This window comes from Lepisma saccharinum, chromosome 6 (assembly GCF_977018435.1).
Source record: "Lepisma saccharinum chromosome 6, izLepSacc3.1, whole genome shotgun sequence".
Taxonomy (NCBI): Eukaryota; Metazoa; Arthropoda; class Insecta; order Zygentoma; family Lepismatidae; genus Lepisma; species Lepisma saccharinum.
This window is the reverse complement of record NC_139234.1, coordinates 28,249,474-28,276,704: the sequence shown is the minus strand read 5'-3', so window position 1 is coordinate 28,276,704 and position 27,231 is coordinate 28,249,474. Positions and strand designations below refer to the sequence as shown.

The 27,231-nt window shown below is 40.2% G+C and overlaps 1 protein-coding gene across 5 annotated transcripts in view; it reads right to left on the bottom strand.

Annotated features, from left to right (window-relative positions):
- The window catches only part of rdgA (retinal degeneration A), a 288,837-nt gene that overhangs the window by 206,797 nt on the left and 54,809 nt on the right, over positions 1 to 27,231 (bottom strand). For all 5 annotated transcript variants that reach the window (XM_083123684.1, XM_083123686.1, XM_083123685.1 and 2 more), the window contains one exon: positions 3,666 to 3,816. In XM_083123684.1, coding sequence (XP_082979810.1) covers positions 3,666 to 3,816 — 151 coding nt within the window. The remainder of the gene's footprint in view (positions 1 to 3,665; positions 3,817 to 27,231) is intronic.

Below are 27,231 nucleotides of genomic sequence, written 5' to 3'. Positions count from 1 at the left end.
AATTTGAAAATGCTATCTCGACTGGTTCTCGAGATAATAGTGACCAAAGTTGCCTCATAAGCTTATACAGGTTTGACAAGGAAAATGCTCAAATTTTCGCCGGGGGTATAAGATCACCTGAAACAAAGGATTCCACAGTGCGGTGTGAACTTCGCCATGGAAAGCAAGGCGAAATAAATAAATAAATAAATACGAGGGTTACAGCAAAAGTCATGGCAACATCTTTTTTCCGCGAGAATGCGGGACCAGCACGAAAATCCGAAATGCAAATGGAAGGGAACAGTGTATGGAATGTATGAACAGTGCAGATCTAGTGTATCAGGTGTGGGATAGGGAAGCGAGAAAACATCCTTAAATATAGCATCGCGCCACATGTGTACAAGTCTGAAAGCAAAGGAACAAAAGAGGCGCATACTACGGTATGACACTGTCCTTTCATAGTTTCCACCAGCTTTCTGCGGCATTTTCTGGCATTTCTTTCCCGAAGAACGGCTATTGTGACACGGGAACGATGTTCACGCAGTGGCACGACGGTTGACTTAACAATGAATTACCACTGCCCTCTGTACAATCACAGTTCATCACACTGCCATCTAGAGTGCGCGTCAAATCTCCTGCATATGGCCTTGAACGGCTGAACAGCACCAGCGAATCACAGACGTGCGGCGTTGCCTAGTTCCCTGACAAGGCGTTTCGCTCAACCACGCTGTCTCTTTTCCGTGCGAGATTTCGACATGGCACCGCTGCAGTGCACTGCTATTGGCTATCGCCATGTGCAGGAGATTTGACGCGCACTCTAGTGATGTGTCCACATACTACGGTGTCATGCTCTCAGGGACAAACGATCTTATTGTGGTACCATCGCTTAACTTTGAGAAAAATTACAGTTGCCATGACTATTGCTGTAAACCTAGTAAATGCAGGACAGTTGGTTATCCTAGAAGAGTGACCGGTTTACCACGTAATCAATGAACCGTCTACACGAGTCATCTGGGCTATCATTTCTGCAGATCTTCCGAAGAAAAAAAAAATGTACATTTTAGTATTTCATGGAATCTTTGTCCGGATTAAATCCGTCAGTGATAAAGTAGGGTGCGTCACGTTTCCGCAAATGAAAAATTGGAACGACAGCAGGGGACTTCCCAAAACTGCCCACATGCTGAGCACGTTCCACGGAGCGTCAACTTTTCACAAGCGGAAACATCTCGAGCGAAATCATTTCCCCCGGGGGAGGGCGGAAAACTTTCGGACACATTTCGATTTGTTGGCGACGCCGATAACGTGACAAATACAATGCGGACGGAGGGCCCGGAAGAATTAAAGCATTTGGCGGGAAGGGAGAGAGGAGAAGAAAAGTTGTTAAGTCTGCAGATGTTATATGGCACCCTATCTCATAGAAAAGGTACACCTGGGGTGTAACGTGTAAGGGGAGATATTTCCAGACGGCAGCCTAATGCCAAGTAATACACGCTGGACTGCAGTTTGCAGAGTATCGAGGCTCTGGCGTCTGGTCCCACGGCTATGTGCTGTCCTTGTGTGTTTGTTTGTCCTTACATCCATTTCATCTTATCACTATCCATCCCGATCTTCGCGATTAGTCAGAAGTGGCAGAAGAACGAAGTGAAATAAATAAATTCAATCAATAAAGAAAATACACCTATCGTAAGCGTCTGACCATGTAAATTAATGTAAATTTCCCCTTCAAACATTGGTTATATACTTTGGGAATTTCTTTTCTTGGTATATAACTTAACTTGCATTTCAAGTTTGAATTAAACGTTCAGAGAGAAAGAGAGAGAGAGAGAGAGAGAGAGAAATAGAAAGAGAGAGAGAAATAGAAAGAGAGAGAGGGACAAAGAGAGAGAGGGACAAAGAGAGAGAGAGAGAGAAAGAGAGAGAGAAATAGAAAGAGAGATAGAAAAAGAGAGAGAAAGAAAGAAAGAGAGAGAGAGAAAGAGAGAGTGAGAGAAAAAGAGAGAGAAATAGAAAGAGAGAGAAATAGAAAGAGAGAGAGAAATAGAAAGAGAGAGAGAGGTGGTCAGCGTAACGCGCTGTGTAGCGATTAACCCAAGGGGTAGAGAAATGACCTAAAATAACCGAATTAGAATGTACGATATAGAAAAGAAAAGAGACCGGTTTGGTGAGTGATAGAGGAATTAATTAGAGTCCTTAATTAATTACTACATTTTATCCATTTTAGCAGTGACCCAGAAAAATAATTGTGAGGGAGGAGGTGAGACGGCCAAAACCCATGTAAGTAAAAGAGTAAAGTTGCAGTGTGTATTTTCACTACGTGCATATACATAAAGTTATGTACTTCTTGTATACAAGTATTGCTTGCATGGTACAATTCCTCACCTTTTCTAGTTTACAGTTCTTTCACGCATGTAAACGTGTTTTTTGATGTAACGTTTCGGGAGAACACAATGTCCTTTCATCTGACACTATTATTGTCTGGTAAAGGGAGCGTGTGTTCTTTCAAAACGCTGTATCAATTAAAGTGTTTAAATGCTTGCAACAACCGTAAACTAGAAAAGAAGAGGAATGTATTTGTAAGTGTGTGTTTATATAGGGAAAAATAATACGAATTACTGGATTCAAAGCCACGCAAATGCCAACAGTATGAAAGCAAGTGAAACAAGAAATCTTAGTTTAAAAATACTCAAATAGGAAGAGAATAATCGTGTTACTTACTCATTCGGCACAGAGTCTTACGATACTCTGTTCTATGATCCTCTTATAACCCTAGGAGGTGCAACTAGCTCAACTAGCAAACGAATAGATACTTTAGAGAAAAAGATTGCCAACAATTTTGAAATGGATTTCTCTCTATCGATTAAAATAAAAATTCTTACCTGCGAGTGGATATGTGGGAAGGGGTGACATTGTACACCACGCGTGATGAATTCTGGGCGTCAGGACGGGAGACGCCAGAAAGTTTTATAAGGGGGTCAGGCATTGATAACATCTGAATAGTAGAAATAATAATAACAATAATAATAATAATGGTTATTATGCAATAACTATATTAAACTAAAAACATCTATTTCAATATTATTATTATTAATTAGGTATATCCTTTGGAAGACTCAATCTACCAGATGAACGGTTATCCAGCACAACCTTTTTTTTTTTTCTCATTTCTTAGAACATTTCACACAGCACAGATAGTGTGCTGAAATACATATTTATTATTTTTTGTTATTTAACTTTTACACACCTTGTTCAAGAAAAGGCTTCAAAAGTTGGGGCGAAATTTTAGCCATAAAGTTTATGTTGTGTGGCCATTCATAGAAACTGTGAAACAATTCAGTCCTTTTATTAAATAGAATAGAAAACCACCTGGTTTCTGTATCTTACGTTCCGATGCAGTTTTTAATTTTAGTGTTCTGTACGGATGCTAACTGAACTTTATTTTTGTTGTTAATTGATCGATTTAAGGCCTTCAGCCTTTGGTCACCGGAGTAGAAGAACTTGGAAGTTGGTGTGGGATGTTAAATGGTACGGCTAGAATTTATAATGACAAAGGTTAAAATCAGACTACAAACAGAAATGTTTACGTGTTAATGGGAAAGCATGCCTCAGCATTTATTCACGCCGGTACACAAAGCATGAAAAAAGTGCAGACGCTGAAAAAAAAGGAAAAAGAAGAAACGTGTACTCACCGCACATTCGTTCTCGCCTACGTAGCAGAAATCTCCTGACGCTGAGGTGGGGACCCACAGATGGTCACCGTTGCGAGCGGTCTCGCCCCAGTCGGGACTCGAACGGGGCGGCCGCTGCTCTGTTCGATCCCCTTCGCCACCGATAGCCTTTCTGAAACCAACACAAACATAATCATTAGCATAAATCAAGATGTTTCACTGCTTCAACCCAAACAAACAATACACCCAAATTAATTACCAATTACCAAATTAGAACCAATGTGTACATACACACACACGCATGAAATGAATTGTAAAACATTGGTTCAAAGCTATGCAATATCCGAACTTCTCAATAAAAAAAAATAGTTGAGGAATAGAGTGCATAAAAGTTGGATAAAGTGAGAATGTTTTTGGTGAAGGTGGAGGAAAAGAGAAGCGAGGCGAGGAAGAAAGACTGGAAGGAGGAGGAGTGGATTGATTGATTGATTTTGTGGATTTTACTTCGCTTTTTGTGCCACTTTTGGCTAATTTGCGAAGATGGGAATGAGTGATGACATGATGAGATTGCTGGACGCTCACAAACATCCATGCCCAGGCCGGGATTCGAACCCGGGACCCCTGGCGTCGTAGCGATGTGCTAACCACTCCGTCACGGGGGCCGGCAAACGAGTGGAGTGAATGATCTGTTAGGGGAGGGGAAAGGGTATGTACATTTAGAACAAACTAAGATAGATAGCATAAAAGAAAAAAAACAACGTAACAATGTCGTAGAAGTCAAAATTCAAATATTATGTAGTGCGTACAATTTATGGCTCGTACATGCTAAATCTAAATTTTACGGTCTTCTCCGATGGCGTAGTGGTGACGTCGTCGCCTTTAATCAATAGATCTCCGGTACATTACCCGGTGGAGGCACATAGTGTTTCGGATTCCACTTTAAACTGTAGGTCCAGTTTCGATTAGCCTTTTTGTGGATAAAGTAGATTTAAAACAAAAATAAAACAAAAATTCAAAGAAACTCAATCAAATTTTTACTTGTTGTAACGCAACTTCATCTGTAGGAAGTACAAAAGAAGCTAATTTTCCCATATTTTCTTACGTGCATCATATGATTTCAAAGATATTTCAGGGCCTTTAAACTTCAAAAACCTCACCCTTTGGCCATTGAATTAACAAGATTTATCGAAATTTGTGCAAAAAAAATTACAATGAACATTTGAATGATACGGAGATACAATCACTCTCAATTTCAGTGACTAATGTCAACTTGTATCAATGCAAGACGTGTCCGTTCGCCATCATCAGCAAGCTATCATTATCTATGTTTATACGAAAAAAAATTCAAACTTAAATTTGAATAATTTATTTCTTGTGTGTCTCAATGTTGTACAAGGTCATCGAATTTAGTAGTCTTTAGAAAAGATTTAGCTTTCACTAAGAAGAATGAAAGACATCTTGATATGTTAGAGAATTCAGCTTAGAAGTAGTTGAATAATATCTATGTAATTGCATGTTTTGCAAATGTCCTGTGTAAAAAAGAAAAGCGTGGCGAGTGTCCTATATGACATGTACGACTGGGACATTATATCGAATGGATCGATCCACTCTGTACTCAGGAATTTTCAAGTAAAATAATATTCCAAACGATTACCGAAGTCATGCATACTTGTCATTCTAGCCACGGCACAGAGGGGTGACCACATGGATGTAAAGTTACCAGCAATAAAAATTGGGTACCTAGATACTGAATTATATTCCTGTAGTTTACGGTTATTACAAGCATAACAAAACAGTTTTCCGTTGTGAAGTTTCAGGAGAACACACGCTCCCTTCATCAGACATTTATTTTCATTATGACTAAAGATACAGTTATAACAATGGTTAGCAATTTTTTTAAACAAAAAGAATCCATTATATAATGGATGTTGTCAATGTTACATTGTTGTAATATAGCAACCTAACTGTGAAAAGAAGCAGTCTGTTTTATTTTTATTTCAGATAAAAAAAATGATCACATTATTTTTTATTTAAAATTATGAACCAAATATCATCAGGTAATTCAAAGTCACCATTGTTTTCACAAAAAATAATGTGATCAATTTTTTTTATCTGAGAATAAAACAGACTGCTTCTTTTCAGTTAGGTTGCTATATTACAACAATGTAACATTGACAACATCCATTATATAATGGATTCTTTTTGTTTAAAAAATTGCTAATCATTGTTATAACTATATCTTTAGTCAAAATGAAAATAAATGTCTGATGAAGGGAGCGTGTGTTCTCCTTTACGTCACAACGAAAAACTGTTTTGTTATGCTTGTAATAACCGTAAACTACAGGAATATAATTGTACAATGCAAGCAATGCGTACATGCAACAAAAACTAGATACTGAAATACTAGCTTTCCTGCAAGGCGTTATGTGTGTTGCCTAACTCTACGGCGGTGGTTGAAAATTTGCTATTAAAATCCACTTATCGCCCTACAATTAGGCAACACACATAACGTCTTGCACGGAAGCAAGCATTTTCACGATGTGTTTAGTTTTTATTGCCGGTGAGTGTACCTGTGCAGTGTGCTCATGAAAGAAATGGTTGCATCCCGTTTCTCTACACTAGGAAATACTGTTAAATTTTCACGGTAGACTATTGTAAATTTTACAACTTCTAGTAGTTATACAAAAAGGTGGCATGCTTCTAAAGTGTAAATCACCAACCCTGAGACCTTCTGTAAACAAACTGTCTCACCGATTCGATGCATCACTCCGCGTCAGCTGATTCATGACCGCAATCATATGCTGTTACACTCATAGTTCGCCGCACCTATTCATTTTATATAAGAGCCTTTGAATGTGATAACCCGCTCTCAAAACATCAGACTAATATGCAGCCGCATACATTGTTACTTTCCCGGTTATTCTCTCTTTCATAACCCTTAAAACTGCAGACACTGACACACCACTGCACTGGGATACCAACTTAACCACTTCTTTTACTGGTTTCTCAGGACACCACTGACAGGACGTTACATAAATATTGAGCAGAATCTGTTTCTCGCCCCTTCTCAAAGGCTGTCCTTGCTCGGAGAACACTGAGACCTTCCCGCACGCATAGAAGTCGCCATGTTATTTTTCTAAGGACAAGTCAGGCAATATTACTAAGTGGCACTACTTCCTTGCTGTTCGCATGATTGTTTTTAGAAAATAAACAATGTTATAAAATATCATTATGTACACAAATCTCTAAGCTCATTGAAAGTTACAATGCATATTCCTACAAAATGTTCACACTTATCTTGCCTTGCCATTTCACCAAGTTATTTTACGAAGTGCGCTATATTTGGCGGAACAAAAATCGTTATTAGGATGCTTGTCAAAGTTTCCAACCGCAATAAATTTACGAATCTTTGTCTTGTTTTGATCATCATCATCAATATATTTATTGGACTTACAGCATTGCATATGGCTGTTTATGCCCATTATATATTTTATTTACATAAGATACAATTAACATAAAATCTACAAACAAATTTCAAATACACTCCTATCTATATCAAACCTTAGAAATATACATTACCATGTTATATCATTTTGTCTAAAAAAATGCAAGTAAAATATATTCAATTCGCATCCAAGAAAGAAACCAAATTTATGGGAAATTATTACTGGTGCAAAGAGTTAACCATAAAGGTGAAGCAATAAGTACAAAAGAAAGAGCATTGGGTTTAAAGGGAGACGTCATTTGCGGCAGCGTACCCCATACTACAAATAGGCCGTTGTTTTACCTTACGTAATGAATCCTGCAACAACGCTGGATTTTCGTGTGGATTATTTTACTTCTATGAGTTTGCAATGCTTTCTGCATGCAGGTGGTTTTGCTTACAGAAGGTTTCAAGGTTGGTAAATTGAACTTTAGTCACGTAATTTTATGTAAACTTTAAAAAATAATGACAACTCCTGAATGCACCAAATTTCCTTCAATAGAATGAATTCATTATCGTCATATTACCACAGAATCTATACATAATTCAACACCTCTATCGAAAGTAGGTATTAACAGCTATAATGCAAGCTGAAGATATCACAATTTCCACTTTACTGCAGCCAATGCAGCCCGCCCAAATCAGAAGATTAACTATAATCTCACTTTTAATGGAGGCCAGTGTGACACTAATACATTAAAAACACTTTCGAAGTAACTAATAATATTACATGGCTTTACCTTAATGATATAAATCGGAACATTTATCAACACTTGAAAGCTACGAGTAACGTAAAACTTACAGTTGTGTATAAAGAATAACATCTACAAAGAGAACAGGTTTATAAATACAGAGTGAGCCACTAAATGTGGAATCGTATTCATTAGTAATCAGAAAGAAGTCATTTTGTGAGTTCGTGAGGAAGGCAAAGCAAGTGAAAACACAACAGAGAATCGTAATTCCCTGCACACATGGCAACGTAAAAAAAAAAAAAAAAAAAAAAAAAAAAAAAAAAAAAAAAAAAAAAAAAAAAAAAAGAGCTCGCGGGGGTGAGTGGCGCCCATGGTGGCGGCCGACCTGAGTCAACCGGCAACCACGCCAGAAGGCGAAGGCCTCGCCTGAAACACTAATGCACTCCCCAAGCACATTATAGCCTCATGTCCGGTCTTTTGCCTAGGTGTGATCTTTCCCTCGGAATAGATCCAGTCAAGCCGGATTTCTCCCTTGGAGAAGCCTCCATTTCATGCAGGCATGCTCTAGTTACGAACTACCTACAGGAATATCTGATGTCATGCTTCCAGGTTTATAGTCTTGATAAAGAAGACTTTTACCAGGTTTCGAAATTAGAAAGATTTGAAAAGACTACAAGAGAGTGAAGGGAAACTCCCGAGTAAAAACCCAGCAAGCTGGGAATTAGCATGAGTTTCATCTAGATTCTAGTGTGCTAGGAACCCCAAAGTTAGAAGGGGAAGGAACTTCGCACACCCTATAGGTTCAATCCTAGTGGAGAGGATGATGTTGGGATTTTAGAAAAAGGTGCAGGTTCAGCCCGAAGGCCATCAGGAATTTCTATATGTTAGTAGGACCTACACATTCCGACTGACAACCGTAATTTTGGACACAAAGCCGAATCGAAGATTAATTTTGATTAACAGGCCGAAAGGTTAGCCGGATCGAAGATTAGAAAGACGTCTGCGTAAAAGGAGGAGAAGTCGTTGTCGGGTCAAGTCCGTTGGGAGACATCTCGTCTGCTTCTCCGGGCATCGGCGCTTCATTTTCGGGTCCGGGCGTTGGGGCGACTTCTCGCCAGAGACCGACTCTCGCCGCACCACGGAACGCTAAGGGGTACGCGAAACAAGACCTTCGATCCTTGCACTACTGGGATACGGCGTTGCACTCCTACCCGGGGGAACCATACATTATGCCCATTGTTTATCGCTGATTTAAAAGAAATATTTCATTTCCAGAAGCAATTTTTTTGGCTATTCCAAACCTTTTCCCTGTGAAGAGTAAACAGGGTTTTAGGTTACGTGGATTAGTCTATTGTGTGTCCGCTGTGAGAACTAAGTCAATTGAAACAAATACACGTGTCTTCCGAGAAATCTTATTGACAGTTCGAATGGCAGATGTGTAGGAATCTTGTGTGTAGCATATAGCGCACGTGATACAAGCCATACCACTCAAATGTGGGACCTTATATTATGAACACATGAGCAATACAGCTACGACCAATATATTCATGGGCAAAATAACAGCAGAATGAGCATACAATAAATGAGAATAACTCTCTTGAGTTCTTCCGAGGGTCATACAATTCGGAACGGATTGTTTGTTAAAAAGAGTCGAGGAAACGCTCAGGGTAAACTTCTGAAAGCCTGAACGCTGCATTTCCACCTGGCTGCTCGGAAACAACGAATCAGCGATCAGTTGAAATCACTTCGACTTAGGCCGTGTCCGGATTGGCATCGCTCCGTACCGTTCTCTCCCGTTGCTTTCGCGTGCCGTTGAAGTCACGTCGAAGTCGTCCGAATCTACATGTCCCCTTGTAGTACAGTTGTCACTTTCCGCCAGGTGTCAGCCCGAACGTCACCCACCGCGGTCTGGTGCGCAGGAGCACCGTAAGGAAGCAGAAGCCAGACGCCAAACAAGCATCACAATGATTTCCACCTATTTACTACTCATATTAAAAATGTGACATGCTATTTCTCCATTTACATTTTTTCTACATTCAGTATTATCGATAAAATGTCCAAGTATCACTGAGTTTTACATAGTCTATTCAGTAAATGTGTCTGAACAAAGTGAAAGTTGGAATATGGCTGCCAAGCGCAGGGCCACAGCGAGTTGAAGCGTGCATCTGTCGGACCTTTCAGCTCCCCTCAGACTCCACGTCTGCCGCCAATTCGGACAACGGAGGTTGACTGAGTCCCCGGATGGAACAGTGTTCTAGGTGACATCAGCTGCCGATTCGGACGCGGCCTCACATCGGGCATTTTTGTGCCACAGAGCACCGAATGATGCTGGCAGGGCGAAACAAATGTGCGTCGGATACACAGCATGTTGCCAAACGTACTGTAAAGAGGGGATGGAGAGAGTTGATCAGCGCCGTTAATAGATAAAAGTTGTTCAATAGTACACAAAACACGAACAAATAGTACACAAAACACCCAAATACTGTGCAAACAAACTAATAAAAACACCTGACAAAAACAGCCGTACGCTTGGCAACGTGGTGATCCCTTCAGCTTTTACTTCGCAACTGAGTTTGTTGGCACTCATCGAGACACACACCCCGAAGACAATTGGTGGACAGATAGCTATGTAGCAAAAAGTAGGACAGCCTCCCCGCCAGGTGGACCCGCGATCAGTATAATGTCTTACAATGTACACAGAAATTGACTGACGCTGCATTGTTTCGTGCAATGCAACGCAGTAAACCTCCGACTATATCGAGGTGGTGCAATGTGGCAACACCGCAAAAGTGCATCCGAGTGCAGGCAGGATGACGTGAAGGGTACGGTGTACGGTGGTCTACCCAAGTGTTCTCTATCTCTGTTGAACCAGAACGCATTGCATTTGAAGCTACGCAATTACTTAATTGCGTAATTGTTCAACAGAATAGTACACTCCCCGGGATTTAGCGTTCTGGTATTTTGAAACTGTAAGTCGAAGCTAAACGTTCCAAGCAATGAAATTAATGAATGTGGAACAGAAAAAACAATTTGTAACTAGGAAGTCGACACCATGTTCTCAAGAGTGTGGATCATTATGGACCATTTAAGGATTTTTCTTGCATTTGTATTTTTTAGCGTTGCTTTTCATGTTTAGTAATTGATGATAAATTAAGATGGACATATCACATTAACCACGTATGCAAAAATGTAGGGAAAAACTTATATCTTTTAAAACCCCTAGCACTTATGTCCTACTACTTATGGACTTATGTGTCCTTACCTAGAATATTATATAAATAGCACAGGGAGGAGCTGCACAGGAATACACTCAAAGATTGCTTATTCTGCAGAAAATTGATTTGATTTGCTTTATTTTACTTCGCTTCTTGTGCCACTTTTGGCTAATTTGCGAAGATGGGGATGAGTGATGATATGATGAAATTCATGAATGGACACTCACAAATATCCATGCCCAGGCCAGTATTCGAACCCGGGACTCCTGGCGTCGTAGCGCGATGTGCTAACCACTCCGCCACAGGGGACGGCTATTCTGCAGAAAAGAGCAATAAAGTATATGTTTAAATTCCGATTGGAGGCTCATGTAGAGAATCATGTCAAAAAAAATATGACTACAAGTATACAAGTACAGATATATTTACGAAGTAATTGCATACGTATTAAAACACGGTAGAATGAAAAAAACTAGATGGTCCATCAGCACAACACAAGTCACTCAAAACTAAAACTTTCACATGAAATCACATTGGCTCTTTCGAATAAAGCACCTCAAGTGGCAGAAATAAAATATCAAACAAATCACTAATACACAAGAGAGTGAAAGCAATACATCTGTACTGACTAGACATAGCACTGTATAACCTTAATGAATTCAAATAGTAAACTGGATTATTATCTTATTGTATTTTTTGATTGCATTTTTCTTTACAATTTTTGCATTGCAATGCTGTATTATTATTATTATTATCTCATCAGCAATAGTTCTAGCCCTACACAAGTACCTGGCTCTATAGTAATTTTTAAATTAGGATTGCCATGGCCGACAGTTGAGTAAATATTTGTTTTGAATCTCATGATTACCGTATGCAGGCCAATAACAAAAGTGTAGAGTGCTGTGTTATCTGAATGTTACGCCTGTTACGCTAGAATGTGTCTATATCAAACGCAACATCCCCAGGAAAAGTGTTACTTACGTAAAATCCAGTCGAAAATCAGCAATCAAGTATTTCGTAAGAAAACAAAAACCCATTGAAGCGCACCCAGCATTGAGCCAAAAATTGCACGAACAACAAACGTGTTTGAATGTGACTGCCCTTGCAGTTACACTTCCAACTAATGTTTCGCCACGACGAGTACGCACATGCTAGAATAACGGGTTTACGACTACGGAAAAGATAGCTTTACCTAGAGCGAGGGAGGGGAGGGGGGTGTTTATTCAAGGAAAGGATTATCAACTTCCTCCTCACATATTTACTATCTCAGCAAGCACGTTGATTACGAAAGCAGAAAAGGCGCGAGAATGTTGTTGCCATGGCGAGAGAATCCTGCTTGATGTGTTTTCTAAGGTGACGTAAAAGTAGAGATAACGCTGGTTACACGATAATAAAATCCACATGCTCGCACAGTGTTGCCAACTTTCCACCTCTTCGGGCAGCAATTTTTCATTAATATTTATGCCCTTCTCGGCGTCTACGATAATTCAGAGCTGCTCTATCGCTATAAATTCAAGCCTATTTCCTCCAAATGCTAACGAAAGTAGTACATAAAACAACTAAACAAGCTGCTAATGTGTGGCCTGATAAATTTATAGCTGTATTCAGCTGCAGTACGGCTCTCTGGTATGGCCACTTTTATGTTGATGCTATCAGGAATTATGAAGCAAGAACGAGCGGAGTGTATTTTAACATGGTGAGTGACATTTTCAAGAGCCACACGTAAATTGGTACTGACTTATGCAATTATCGTAACTAGAGATGAAACTGACTTGGTGCAAAGATGACTGCTGTGAATGGGTTGCTTTTGGACATTTTTTTCGCAGTCGGTCAGACCTATAGTGCGCGTCAAATCTCCTGCATATGGCGATAGCCAATAGCAGCGCACTGCAGCGATGCCATGTCGAAATCTCACACGGAAAGAGACAGCGTGGTCGAGCGAAACGCCTTGTCACGGAGAGCACGGAACATTAGATAATATAACATATAATAAACATAATGGGAGAAAAGAACATACCTGATTAGGGACTGCATAATTCTTTCAATATTCTCAAGGTGGAAGTTGTAGAGCCTTTGTAAGATATTTTGTCCCGTAAAGAGTACGTTATCTTTTTGGTAGTAGAAAATTCGCCACGATCGTAAATTTCAAAGACTGTTCTACGAACTACGTCTTTTTTGAAAGTCATCTAAATTTGTCGTTCTTTTCGGTATATTAATGTGCTTTCTAGTCTAGGTTATTGAAACATTGGAGCAGGCCCCGATCCACATTGTTTTGCCCCCGAACATATCCGAGAAACGGTAGCTTGATTCACACCACACGCTTGAGCTGTTAGATCCTGGCACTTCTTAAAGTCAATTTTACTTCTTTGTTCGTCACTCGAACACTTTTTTTTTTAAAAAAATGTACACCTGAAAAATCACCTGTCGTGCCTGGCTTCGTACAACACTGTATTTTCCCCCTCTTCTCTCGCCATCACTACCACTTGGTTTACTCAACGACATGCTGCACACACCCACTAAACACATGAAAAAAAAAAAAACGAACAATGACGGTATCCTCCTCGTCAACTTCTTCTGCCATCACTGGGAACGAACGTGCCCTGTTCCCTTAGCTAATCGGAAAGTTTCAGAATGCAACAGGAACGAAGGGAGAGCAAAAAGGATACAATGCAAATACGTTTATAATAACATTGCTTCTACAGAGGGAACGGTATAAGCTACAATCACGCTTGTTTTTCGTACATACTCGCAAATTCATTATCTTTCCATCTGTTGAACTACTGACACTTGAAATAATCTATTTATATCCGAGCGCCAGGTACACGATTTAGTAGCGAGGTGAAACAGCTTCTGAACTAGGCAACGCTGCACGTCCGTGATTCGCTGGTGCTGTTCAGTCGTTCAAGGTCATATGCAGGAGATTTGACGCGCACTCTAATTACAAGCAAAGCCGTTGCTGAGAAGCCTACAGGGGGGAAGGATTGTTTCGAATACAAGCATCTCCATTACACGTGTCGTATGCTTCAAGTTGCAATATTTTCACTAACTTAACATTCTCATTTATCTTACTTCTTTTCATTCATATCAATGCATAAACGTTCACAAGTAGAGTAAAAAAAGTATGACATTCGATACACCTCCATCCCTAACACACACACACATGCATTTTACAGGATACTTTGAAATTTCTTTTCTCTCGGGCTATCGACCAAGTGACTTGTGGAAAAGATTCCAAGCTTTCCAAGCCGGAGAGAATATTTTCATCGTTGAAATTGCTTTATGTTTTGAAGGGGAAAACAGACTTCGGAGGGGGAGAGGCATCTGACCCTTACCCTCCAGATATCCATCTTCTAAATGCCACTTAACGTGTATTTCATCCAATGACTTTAGGTTTATCTGATGTCTGAGATGGCCTCAGAGTAGGCTGGTATAGGTAGGGTGAATCGGTCAAAAAATCAAACAATCTGAATATCTAGTATAGTTTCATTCAAACTTAAAATTATCGGCAATATGGTAAGAAAGCAATCCTTTAACTATAATTTCCAGTAATTAATAATTTGATAACTTCCCTTATCATTTTGCCCGTAGCATTTGAACTTCAACTCTGCATGACCCTATTCACCCTTAAGAGTTCGGGTGAATCGGGCCACATGTAAGGGTGAATCGGGTCAGTTACCTAACGTTGAAATATGTATTATTAGTCTTTAATTTCCATTACAAACCTTATGTTCATAATTAGGACCTTATCTTTCGCTCGCACATCTACCACAAATAAATTTTATCCTCCCCTGTGCACTCACACATTTCCTGTGATAACCATTCTCATATTTTCTTGCCACTGTACCCATTCGACCAGTTTCACACAAACAGGATCGTTGTATTAGTACATCACATTACAAAACCCACAAGCAGTATTGTTCATCGATGACGTTTTACGACTCTGATTATTATTATTATTATTATTATTATTATTATTATTATGATGATGATGAGCGCGCGGGTGACTTGACAAATTCGAACGCAACCTTTCTCACGAGTCGGGGTAAAAACCAAACGAACATAATTTTAGTAACTGCGATACCAGTTCGTCCTTCTGCTCCACGTTCAAGTAGCTTACTCCCTTTTTTCTCAGGGATTTGTCCTGGCCACTCTATATTCCTCTTTGGAGATACGAATAAGGAACGCCAAAAAGTTCTGCGGCATGTCGTTGGTTCCAAACTTTCCTAAATGCCTTAATCGCTTTCTGCATGTCCTCCTCATTACACGAAGTTGACGATTTCTTTGTATATTTGCATATCATGTGTTGACCCCATTCACCCGATTTTCGTCACCCTATTCGCTCAAAAGTGAAACATTTTTCTGTTCATCAGTTGATACACTGTATCAACGACAAAGATGGCGCTAAATCTTATAATCTCTTCTACGGCAACTAAATACCACGTTATGCACAAATGGTCTTTAAAATATCGCACGTAGTACAGTACAACGCAAATAAATACAAAGAGCCATTTTTAAAACACATCTTTTCTCGTCTACTATAACACGAGGTGTTATTTGTAGTTTTTGGCAGCTCGAAATACACTACAGTACTTCTCGGTAGCTTCTACGTTCAACAGATACTAGAAGTTCCAAACTTCATTGCCAGATTGAAACATTTCCATCAGTTTGTTTGGTTTTGAGTTGGGAGAGAGAATTTCAAACGTCACCCGATTCACCCTAAGTTACCCTAGTCTTGTTCTACGCGAAGGAGTAATGGTAAGTTTTAAAAGTAATAAAAACCTGGCAACGTAACAAGGATCACAACAAAAATACCTCCAAAGTAAATATATAATACTATGTATGGTAATAATAATAATAATAATAAATAATAATGTCATTATTTCTTCCAAAACCCTGGAGGCCCCAGAGGGTTATAGAAACTTAATCCTAAAAATATATTATTACTAATTTATGACCGCACCAATTTTCCGCTGGCAACACAATTCCAGGAATTGAAGGAATTGCAACCTTTCATATTTCCAGCGTGGTTGGGTAATATAATTGCTCAGCAAGTACAGAGAAAAAATACTGGATTTCACGCAACTATTGCAAAAGCTATTATTAAAAATCGCAAAAGATATCCACAACAGCTGATCTTAAGCGGTAAAAAAAATACTGCACGAGATAAAAGTAAATTCACGTTAAGAACTTCACGTAGCACTGTGTACCTTTCACAGCGTGGAATACAAAGACTGATTCCACGTCAAATCACCCAGGCCATTCAACCCACCGATTCAGATTTTCATGAAACTTGGTGTATTTGTTAATACTACTAAGGTATGAACACAGGCAATTTTTTTCTTCTCTACACCTCATAGTTACTGAGAAACAGGAGGCTAAAGTTTCAGAATTTTGCACGGATCGGTCATTGCCGAGGCCATGATGGTGGTGGCCTGCAGTGCTCAACAGAAAAAGTTATTTTTTGAGAGTCAAATCGAATTTGAATTTTGATTTTTTATCTAAATTTCATAGATATATGTATATTCCATTTGTTGTCACCAAAATTCCTTTGCAATGAGAGTCACAAAATAATATTGTATTGTAAATAACTTTGATTTTTGTGTCACCGTCTGTCGTTACTACGCGTAATATTGCAATATCACTAAAGGCACTGCAGTTATCATGCCATTTTTTTTTCAAGTTGAAGCTTAAAGTATGTTCTAAAAGGCTATGAAATAAAATTATTTCCTTTCCAACTGCTTCTATTAATAAATCTTCATTAAAACAAATTTTATGTACCTTCATATGGGCTATTCCATGCAAAACCATCACAAAACAAATTAACTTTTCAACCCGACCATTTCAGATTTTCATGGCATTTGGTAGGATGGTAGAAGACCTTACATATTTAAAATTTTAGCCCACAGTGATACACGGTATTCAAACAGCAGGGTTGCCAACCTTATAACAAATGTAAAATTTAAGTGTTTACAAGGTCAAATAAAACAATTCATAACTATGCTTCCAATTATGACATAAATCATCTTGAGCTTGGTTTGAAGCTAAGGGAGTACAGTTTTCATGAAAATATATGTTTATATGAAAATACTGAAATTTTCACTTCAAGATCACATGATGTGGCCTTTGACCTTGCATATATAAACATATGTATGTTCAATTTTGTGGGGAATAAAGTATGTTATACAGTTAAATGCAATCTCTGTTTGGGGTAAGTATCATTTTGGGATGGCTTGGCAAACAGGATTAAAAAAAAATCTGACAGTAGTATGCCTCATTCAATGAAACACCTTATATACCAGTCAATATATGTATGTTCTAAAAGGTTATAAAATAACATTAGTTTCTTTCTCAGTGCTTTCTCACGACCTGTCACGCGTCTATGGTGTGAAACGTTGCTGCTGTTGATTGGCTCGTTCCCAAGCGACACGAGTCGCCTCGGTATAAATTCTCCCCAAAGCAAAATATTCACCGCAGATGCGCGAACAACACACCGAAGCGACACTATGTATGGTATTGGTTAAACGACCCAGTCCGAGTGACACGCGACCCACAGGCGACACGTGAAGTTTGTCGTGTCGCTTCCGTTCGAAAATGAACAGAAATAAATGCAATTTTTTTATTGCATTCAGTTCTGATAGTCGGTTGCCAAGAGACAAGTGTCGCTTATCGCTTGTCACCTGTCGCTTCGGTCTGAATGCCTCCATTGAATGAATGGGCTCCTGTCTTTTGTCGCCTATTGTGTGTAGCTTATCGCCTGATGATTTGGTCCAAACTACCTATAATCTCGGCTTAGGCTACTTATTGAGGTGGCGTAAATTGTATTATTAAATCGTGTTATACATTTGAACATAGCTCATATTTTATATAATAATGTTTTGTGATGCATTAACGAGTGTAGAAGTTATAATGCAACTCCAATTTTGAATCTATTGTTATTTCATTAAACTCTTTCTGGTGTATTAACAATACATAATAGAGCATTACATATGAAGGACTCGGGTGTAAAACATGGTAAGCGACATTTTAGTTATTTTTGAGTTACAATGTAAAATGTGCCATCCTTCAAGTTTCGAGTGGAATTACCATGTCGTACAATTTGCATTCACTTAGTGAAGCCTTCTGAAATTGGTAAGCACAACACCAAAACAATTTTCCTACAGTATAGATTCTAATAACCTTTTTTCTTAATTAACTCAGAAATGACCAAAATGTCACCGTGTTTTACACTCGAGCCCTTCATATGGTAAATGAACACGCCCCAGCACAAAAAAAGGTCTAGATCTGTATGTTTCTTTGTCAAAATTAGTTACTAAGAACTTCGTGCTATTGTTTCTGATGATTTAACCATTAAGAAGCATAACAAGCAGCCTTATTTTTCACGACGAAATTCCCTCTCGCTGAATGTTAACAAACAGACGCAACAGCCGGGTGGCACATCCCAACATGGCGGCCGCCGCAAGCTATTTTTGGCTTCAGCTGACGTCACATACGCGCTCTCTATTCATTCTATCTATACTCCAAGATGTGGAATCAGTCAAAGACCTGAAATGTTGGCCAAAACTCCAATTTCCAATTAATTCTAGGGGATACGTCCCGTACCGAGGCCGTGCAGTCCAGGTGTCATGGCTACGGGACGAACGCCGGTTCGAGTCTTTTGGAGGAAGCGTAACAACTTTTCTCCTGAGATTTCTTCCTGTGTATAGGACCGGTAGCCACCAATCATAGTAAGAAACGAATCAGTAGCATAACCCGGTCATGGAAACTACGACGACTAAGGGTTCGTCGTCCGTAATTGGTTGGATCTCCCACCTCGACAGGTGGGAGTGGGGCCTGCAGTCGGCAGGAAGGCCCTGGCCCTCACGGGCTGTTGAGCCACGGATTATGTTATGAGAAATACAGTGGCAAAACTAATGAATTAAATAATTCACGCACGCACACACACACAATTTCTCCACGTTCACTTTCGATGCTATACATGTTTTTTCTTCTGTATATATTATAAAAAAATATATAGTGAACTAGCGCCTTCCTTTGGCAGAAACAAGGCTCTGAAAGCTCGGAATAAAAGTACAACATTGGTTAGATGACCAATGTGAAGAAAGAAAGAAAAAAAAAGCATTGGCCAGCTTTTCACGGCATTGAAAACATCGTGCTTAGCTTTTATGGTATGGAGGAAGGCGACCACATTGTTCACAGGAGGCTTAACTAGCTAGGTGTGTGTTTGTGTATGTGTATGAAAGCACCCATAAGGATCAATGGATATTTCTAAACGTGATGCCATGTGTATGACGGATGCCGATGGCTGAAAGAAGCTTTACACTGTACCATGTCATAATTACCTGTGACAATAATAGCGCGTATAAATTTCTATATTGATCAAAAGAAATATAGAATAAATACATAAAATGTTAAGACTGGATTTCAGACTAGACTTGACACTAACTCTGAAACCAGTCGTAACTACATCGTCGCCTTCTATTTACTATGGATGGAGGCAATGATACTTCCAACCCTTCGGTATATATACACTTCTAATTAGCTACACAGTGTAGTGGAAGCAGGCCCGCAGCCAGGTAGGGGCCAAGGAGGGCTCAGCCCCTCCTGGAACTACCGTCAGCCCCCCTGGCACTGAGGTCAGCCCCCTTGACATTAGGTAAAACTATTTTGTGTAATTTGTTTGCAGTGAAAAGTGAAAATGTAGACAACAGAAATTATTTTGCTCACAACTTTGGTGAAGGATAATTTCAGGGAACATTACATTCGTTCATCTTATTTATAAGAAGAAGTCGTAAGTAGCGGCAAGTATTTAGGAGATTCTCTTCTCTAGACTTTAGAAAGTTTATTCACAGGGGAGCTTCTTTATCTGTACTTTCGGGGTGCAAGGGGTAATTCTTCCACGTAATACACCCAATTGTCAACCTCACTTCCAGGTAGTACACCCTGGACAGCTTTTTGCAGACTAACGAGTCTCTGGCGACTGACCCTATGGCCAGTATAATTCTGTATGTTGTCCTTATGTGTGCTGAGTGCCCCTTTACAGCCTCAGCTTTTAGCGGGTCAGAATATTTTTAAGATTTTAGTTATGCGACACTATAGTTTTGTTATACCTATGTTATGGTAAGGAGCTGGACTCCGCATAACGTGATGGGTGCAAAATAGCCTAAGCGTTGACGCACCCAAAATTTTAAATTTCAAATTCAATCAAATTATCTGTACCTTCGTTGCCACTGTTGAGACTTCCCATTTATACAGAAATCTGTGACTTTGATGTCATTATGCAAATCCCCCTCCGCATCTGCGTCAAAGGTTAACAGCTCCCAAGTTTTGGGAACGAAGGGGAGTTGTATTGTTTCGGCCGGGGAGTGGAATGTACGGTAGGCACTATGATTGAATATTGTCCATCTTTTCTTGTGTAATATAAATATCTGTATCATCAAACGTAGTATGGAGTGTGTAGTAAGGGATGATTTCAGTAGCAGCCAATTAACACCTCAAGTGATATTTTAAAATATATAGAAAAAAGTAGAATTTGTGTGATATTTCTAAACTTTATGCAACTTAGTGATCCCCTCCCCCACACACATAATTTACCTTCATTTAACATTGTTAAACTTTTGAAAAATGAACTTGATATACAAAGCCCCCCCTGATAACACGTGAGCCCCCCCTGGAGATCAATTCTGGCTACGGGCCTTAGTGGAAGTGAAGCCGTAGTGATTTTTTTCGAAGCACAGATTGACAATTAATACCCCGCAATGGCTGAACGTTTTGGAACCACTCAAGACATCGACACACAAATAGTGTCAACACCTAATCAACACAATGCTCTGCTACTGTCGCTGGCACTTGGAAATTCGACTCTTAGCTTTAAGGCAGTTTTCAGACCTAAGCGACGCACGACACATGTCGCCTGGGAACGATCCAATCAACAGCAACGTTTCACACCGTAGCGGCATGACAGGCCGCAAAAGCCTGCGTTCCATTGTTGAAATCCTAAAGCGACAAATGTGTGAAATCTCCCTTAGGAGATTATTATATATATGTATATATGAATGAATTAAAAGTTTTTGGTGCGGCGGCACTTAATTTCCAGTATTTAAGACTTTATACATGAATTAACATGCACCCATGAAATTAAATATTGATAAATAAATTCTGGCATTATCAAAAAGAGTAATAATATGTAGTTGGATTATGTGTAGGATTGTTGACAAATAAGAATATGGATGACGAAGAGGTAACGTCGTATCCTTGTAATTAAGTTATCCCGGGTTCGATACCTGGTGGATTTTTTTTATTTTGATTTAGTTTATTTTACTTCGCGTTTTGTGCCTCTTGGCTAATTTGCGAAGATGGGGATGAGTGATGAAATGATGAAATTGATGAATGGACATTCACAAACAACCAAGCCCGACCGGGATTCGAACCCGGGACCCTTGGCGTCGCAGCGCGATGTGCTAACCACTCGGCCACAGGGTCGGGCTGATACCTGGTTGAGACACATAGTGGTGCGGATCCCACTTTAAACTATACTCCCAGTCCTGATTAGTCTATTTGTACATGAAATGGACTTAAGAAAACAAAACCTCACAACTCAAATATGAAATTGGGATTTATTTTCGCAGCTCAGTATAGTTGATACGAGGGCCCGGTACCGGGTCGGTCACGGCCCGGAGGTTGAGAAACACTGCACTAGATTGCTTTACCACGTTGACTGATCTATTTTAGACTAACGTGCCTCTATGTGCCGGCTTTTCCAAATAAAAGCAGTCACTTCCTAAATGGCCTCTGTGCACGATGTTGAAGGCAAATTAAAGCCGATAACTGTATCAAAAAACCTGATAAAGCGAAAATAACGTTGTTAAATCTTAAAACATTGTACATATCGATACTTTATTATATCAACAAACATGTTGTAAGGCCTCAAGTTGGGCTCTCTGAAATTGGCTCATTGGGGTGGCGCATTCACTGCGCATACGCGAACAAACTGAGGCGACACGATGCACGGTTATGAGAAAACGGCACAGTCCGAGCGACACGAAAGCGACATGAGACACGTGCAGCTTGTCGTGTCGCTTAGGTTCGAAAGGTTCAATTGAATACTGAGTGTTCGCTTGCAAGCGACACGTGTCTCTTGCAGCGTGTCGCTTCTCTCTTAGGTGTAAATTCTCCCTTAGACGTTGCCGAATGGTAGGGCGATGTACTTGATCTTCCCAACAACAATAGTTTCGGCCGGCCTCCGTGGCAGAGTGGTTAGCACAGCGCGCTATGACGCCAGGGGTCCTGGATTCGAATCCCACCCTGGGCATGGGTATTCCTTGTGAGTGTTCTTTCATCAATGGTAACACTTTACTATACCAGAGACGGATTTCTTCAAATTTACAGGAGAAAGTACTTACGCAAATCATTTTCTGTAGCGTTGTTGATGTTCGGGAATGTAGTTTTGATCCATTTTAATGCGAATGCATGTGGTTTTGTACGAAAATCTATTTCGGACGCGCTATTGCTGCTGCCGCCATTTGCTTTCTGCACGAGAGCACAATACGCTCCGTATTGTCCGTAATGCTAAATTGAACGAAAGGAGTGCTAATGGAACCAAACCTAACAGGCCTAACCTAACCTAGTAGGCATACCTCGTCCCCGTGATGGTTCGTGGGCCTATCGTGAATTTTTGGGCTAATGTCAATGGTTTTTGGGGCTACCCGTGGATGGTTTGTGGGAAATAAGGAACAACAGTAAGTACTCGTTAATGTAAGAAAGAGACATTATTTTCGTTAGAAATTCATTATTTCACCTAAATAAATGTTCCGCAATGCAGAATAGTACGTTAGCAATGTAAAAAATTGCAAAATAAATCATTGATAGGTGTCTCTGGTATAGTAAAGTAGTACCACCAAAAGTAATAATAATAAAAAAAAAACAGTTTCCAGTTTTTGCGTATCATTGTCGCAAGCCCACGGACAGGCAATCTAAGTTACTCTTGGTACAAAGAACAAAAAAGCGTTAACAGGCAAACTTGAAATGAACGATTGCATGAAAATGACTGCTAATACATGCAGTTATATGCACATTAAGCTTAAATATGCATTTATATGTAATAATACTTCACGTATTTCCAGTTGAAATAAATTAATTCCTTGAAAGCATAAGAATTTTCCTCAAGGAAAAAACAAATGCAAACATCCGCCTCTTAGTAGTAATCATTCACATCCTGGAACGACTTCCTACGTCCTACTGGAAATGGCCCCAAATACACTGATAGTTCTATGAATTGGTTCTGCGATTAATCCAGGGTGGTAGAACAATGGCGTAAACGTAAAGAACAGGACCATACACGCAATACATAAAAAATATCATATATCGTAGTCAAGTTTCCCAGCTGTCAGATTTTAGATAGACCATAGAGTGATTAGTGATTGGCTAGTGATCGTGTTAGGTTTCTTTGAAAAATGCCTACTAAGGTTGCAAATAAGCGGGAACAATTGAGCACATTGTACAGTGGTTCGAATCTCACTTGAAAGTGTAGGCCAGTAGTGGGACTTAAAAAGAAAACAAGAATAATAATCTTAATTTCTAAATCTAGTACCTCTGCTCAGAAAGTAAATCGGAACTGAATGCAGTTTAAAGTGTGATTCGAACCACTACAGTAGAGCGTCGATTATCCGAACGTCGGTCAACCGAACGACCGCTTAACCGAACTGTGTACTCGCTCGCACCTGTTACTCTCCCACCCTACCGTCCATCATCCCCCTCACTCCCAAACCAAGTTTCCCACAGTAGTCGCCGCACTGAGCCACCGCTGGCGGAACATTGCTTCTAATGGGGCCTTCATAAGGCGCTGCTGACCGGCCAAGCCGCCAGTCGCTGTGTTTCAACAATCAGCACACTTCTGTCGGTGTATGTATTGTTCATGCAAAATGCGTATGTAATATGTACATATTTTTGTTTAATAAACTGTACCACATACTATATATTCCTACTAAAGTTGCCTTTGTACGTTACTTTGTAATACTTAAAGAGATGCCTGTTTTTATGAATAAATTTACTGTACAGTACTTCTTTTTGGCAAATAAACATGTACAGTTCGATTATCCGAACAAACCAGTTTTCCGAACACCCATGTCCCCCAATTACTTCGGATAATCGACGCTCTACTGTATATAATGTGCCTCCACCGGGAATCGATCCTGACGATCCCTTGATTACAAAGATACATCAGCCACTAATACAACAGCAATGTCTTGGCTCGGTGGTCGATCTCGAGTACGTCGCGATTGATTGGAAGTTGCATAAAAGCCACGCTAAATAACAAAAATACAAACAAAAACAAAGTTAACTTCTTTCCTAAAGCGAACACCAGAAGCATGCACACTACACTCGTTGGCACAGAAACGACTTCCGACAACTTACCTGACTTGAAAGGCCGAATAAACGCCATTCGACACGGGCTTCTGCTGGCACTGATCTCGCCGGGTGCATTTCACGTCGTACGAACCCGTCCTCCTTCCCAACCAGACGGGCAATCGCCTGCAGCAACCGCCGTAGCACAACCACAAACGCATCGCGCTGCCGGAAGCATTCTCAACGAGTGGAACCAACAAAGCACGTCTTCTCCCTGACTGGTCGCCGGCCGCAGAGGCAGACGATGTGCCAACACATGCTAAACGGCTGAAGGCGAGAGCGAAGGCGGAACAAAGAGGTCTTGCAGCGTGTCATAAGAATGACGGTGGGGGGATAAAAATATCGCGTTCTCTCGGGCAACGAAGATAACAATTGGGCTACGTAACGCAGAAGTGCATGGATCAATAGCTTCGATAGAACCAATCGCAAGTTAATACGTTTTTCAGGGGCATCGCAACTAAAGCCACGCTTTATGACTGATTCCACTGGGGGAAAACATTTTGGTTGTCCACCTTTTGCTCAAACCGGGACTGGATCTGCTAAATCCGAAACAGTACAATGTACACCCAACGGCATAAGTAGGCGAATTGTCCATCGCTATTTTCATTCAGCTTGTTTTCCATTCTGTGATGATAACGAATTGAAATAAAAAGGTCAATAAATAGAGGTCAACACTTGCATCGAATCAACAGAATTCCGTTCCTTTAAACAACACAGTGTAGAATAAAACAATTATGAAAATAGCGATGGGCAATTTGCCTACTATTATCTTTGCCGTTGGCTGTACTTCGACAGTTTGAGTTTATTTCTTGAGTCCACTTTATGCACACACAGACTAATCGGCAGCGAACAAAGTTTATAACGTGGGATCAGAAGCACGTGCCCCTCAACAGGGTATCGAACCCGGCACCCTTTGATTACAAGGCGACGACATTACCAGTACGCTTTCACAGACCTCCGTGCTTCCATTGAGAATCGATCTCAGGATAATGATTTAATTAAAGTAGCATCTTGTACCATTATGATAACCGTGACAGGGGATACGATTGCCACCACGGGGTATGAACTGTTTAATTACAAAATGCGAGTTCTAACTTATTAGTTCGATAAAATAAAAGCACTGACAGTATTTTTTTCTTCTTCTCTACGGTATTATAAACAGTGGCGAAGTGTGGTGTCGCTGGAAGGGTAGGCACAGGCAGGCGTGTGAGTTCGTGTTGTTATGGGTGCGACTTTTTTAAAATATAAAATACAGTAGTGGCATTAATTCTGGACACTTTTTGTAAAATGTTAATTTTTTTAGAATAACTCGAATGTAAAACTATATCCTGTATAGAAAAATTAAACAATTTAAATTACATCATTCAGTAACTTCAATAATGCATCTAAAGTAAAGTAAAGGTAAAGTGTTCCCCTGTGCATAGCACCACGCCATGAAGGCGTATAGGGGGTGTGGGGGTAACGCCCCACACTTTCTTGATCCGGTCGTGAGTGGGGGTGATGTGATCAGCATCACGCCCCTGACCGCCTTTACCCCCCAGGGTTTCCCCCAGGTACCCATGTTATTCGACGCTGGGTGAGCGCCGGGCCGCTTTCACCGTTAGAAAAGTTCCCGGATTTGAACCGGCCGGGGATCGAACCCGGGACCTTGAGCATGGTAGTCAGACGCGTTACCGACTGAGCCACCGCGGCCACCATCTGAATGCATTATTGTAGCCTGATTATTATTGTTATTGTTATTTTCATCCAACAGAACGCTTGTGTGCGATTCTTGTGTATTACATCAACTTTGAGCATTATTGTTGTATATCGTTCGCTGACCTCAAGAATCGCTCGCACCTTACTGCAGCATTGTTGTTTGATTATTGGTATATTTATTAGTATTGTTATTGGTATTTTCAACCAACTGAACTCTTTGTTTTCATTCTTTAGAGCACTTGGCAGCTGACGTCTGTGAAGTGAACATCGTTAGGTACTCTATGTAGTGCAGCGAGTTGAAAAGTGATACTGAAATTGCAAATAATGGCTCCTAACACAATATTGATTTGATTTAGTTTATTTTACTTCGCGTTTTGTGCCTCTTGGCTAATTTGCGAAGATGGGAATGAGTGATGAAATGATGAAATTGATGAATGGACATTCACAAACAACCAAGCCCGACCGGGATTCGAACCCGGGAACCTTGGCGTCGCAGCGCGATGTGCCAAGGGTCGGGCTCCTAACACAATAAAACGAGCTGATTGGTCCCCAAGTAAAAGTTGTAAGGCAGTGACACTTCGTAATGAAGGTTATTCTTATGAAGAAATAGCAAAAAGTTTGGGTGGTGGTGCTACAAAGTCAGGCGTTAGAAAGGTTTGCAAGCGGTATAAAGCAACTGGGAACACAAAAACTGCTCCAAGAAGTGGCAGGAAACCAAAATTAACTGCTCAAGACTGTTGTAGAATCTGTCGCCTTTCTCTACAAGATCGCCGGCGTACGGCAAAAGATGTTAATGCCATTTTGAGAACTTCTGGAGTAGTTGTTTCTGACCGAACAGTCCGACAAAAACTTTGTGAAAGTGGTTTACGAGTGAGGGTCACAAGAAAGAAGCCTTATCTCAACCAAAAGCAGAGGAAAAAGCGTGTGCAATGGGCGTTAGCACACAGGGAGTGGACACAAGAAGATTGGGGTAAAGTAATTTGGAGCGATGAAAGCAAGATCAGCATCTTTGGAAGTGATGGTATCAGGTATGTGCGTCGCCGAAAAAGTGAAGACATGATACCCGAGTGCACCACCGCCACTATGAAGCATCCTATCAG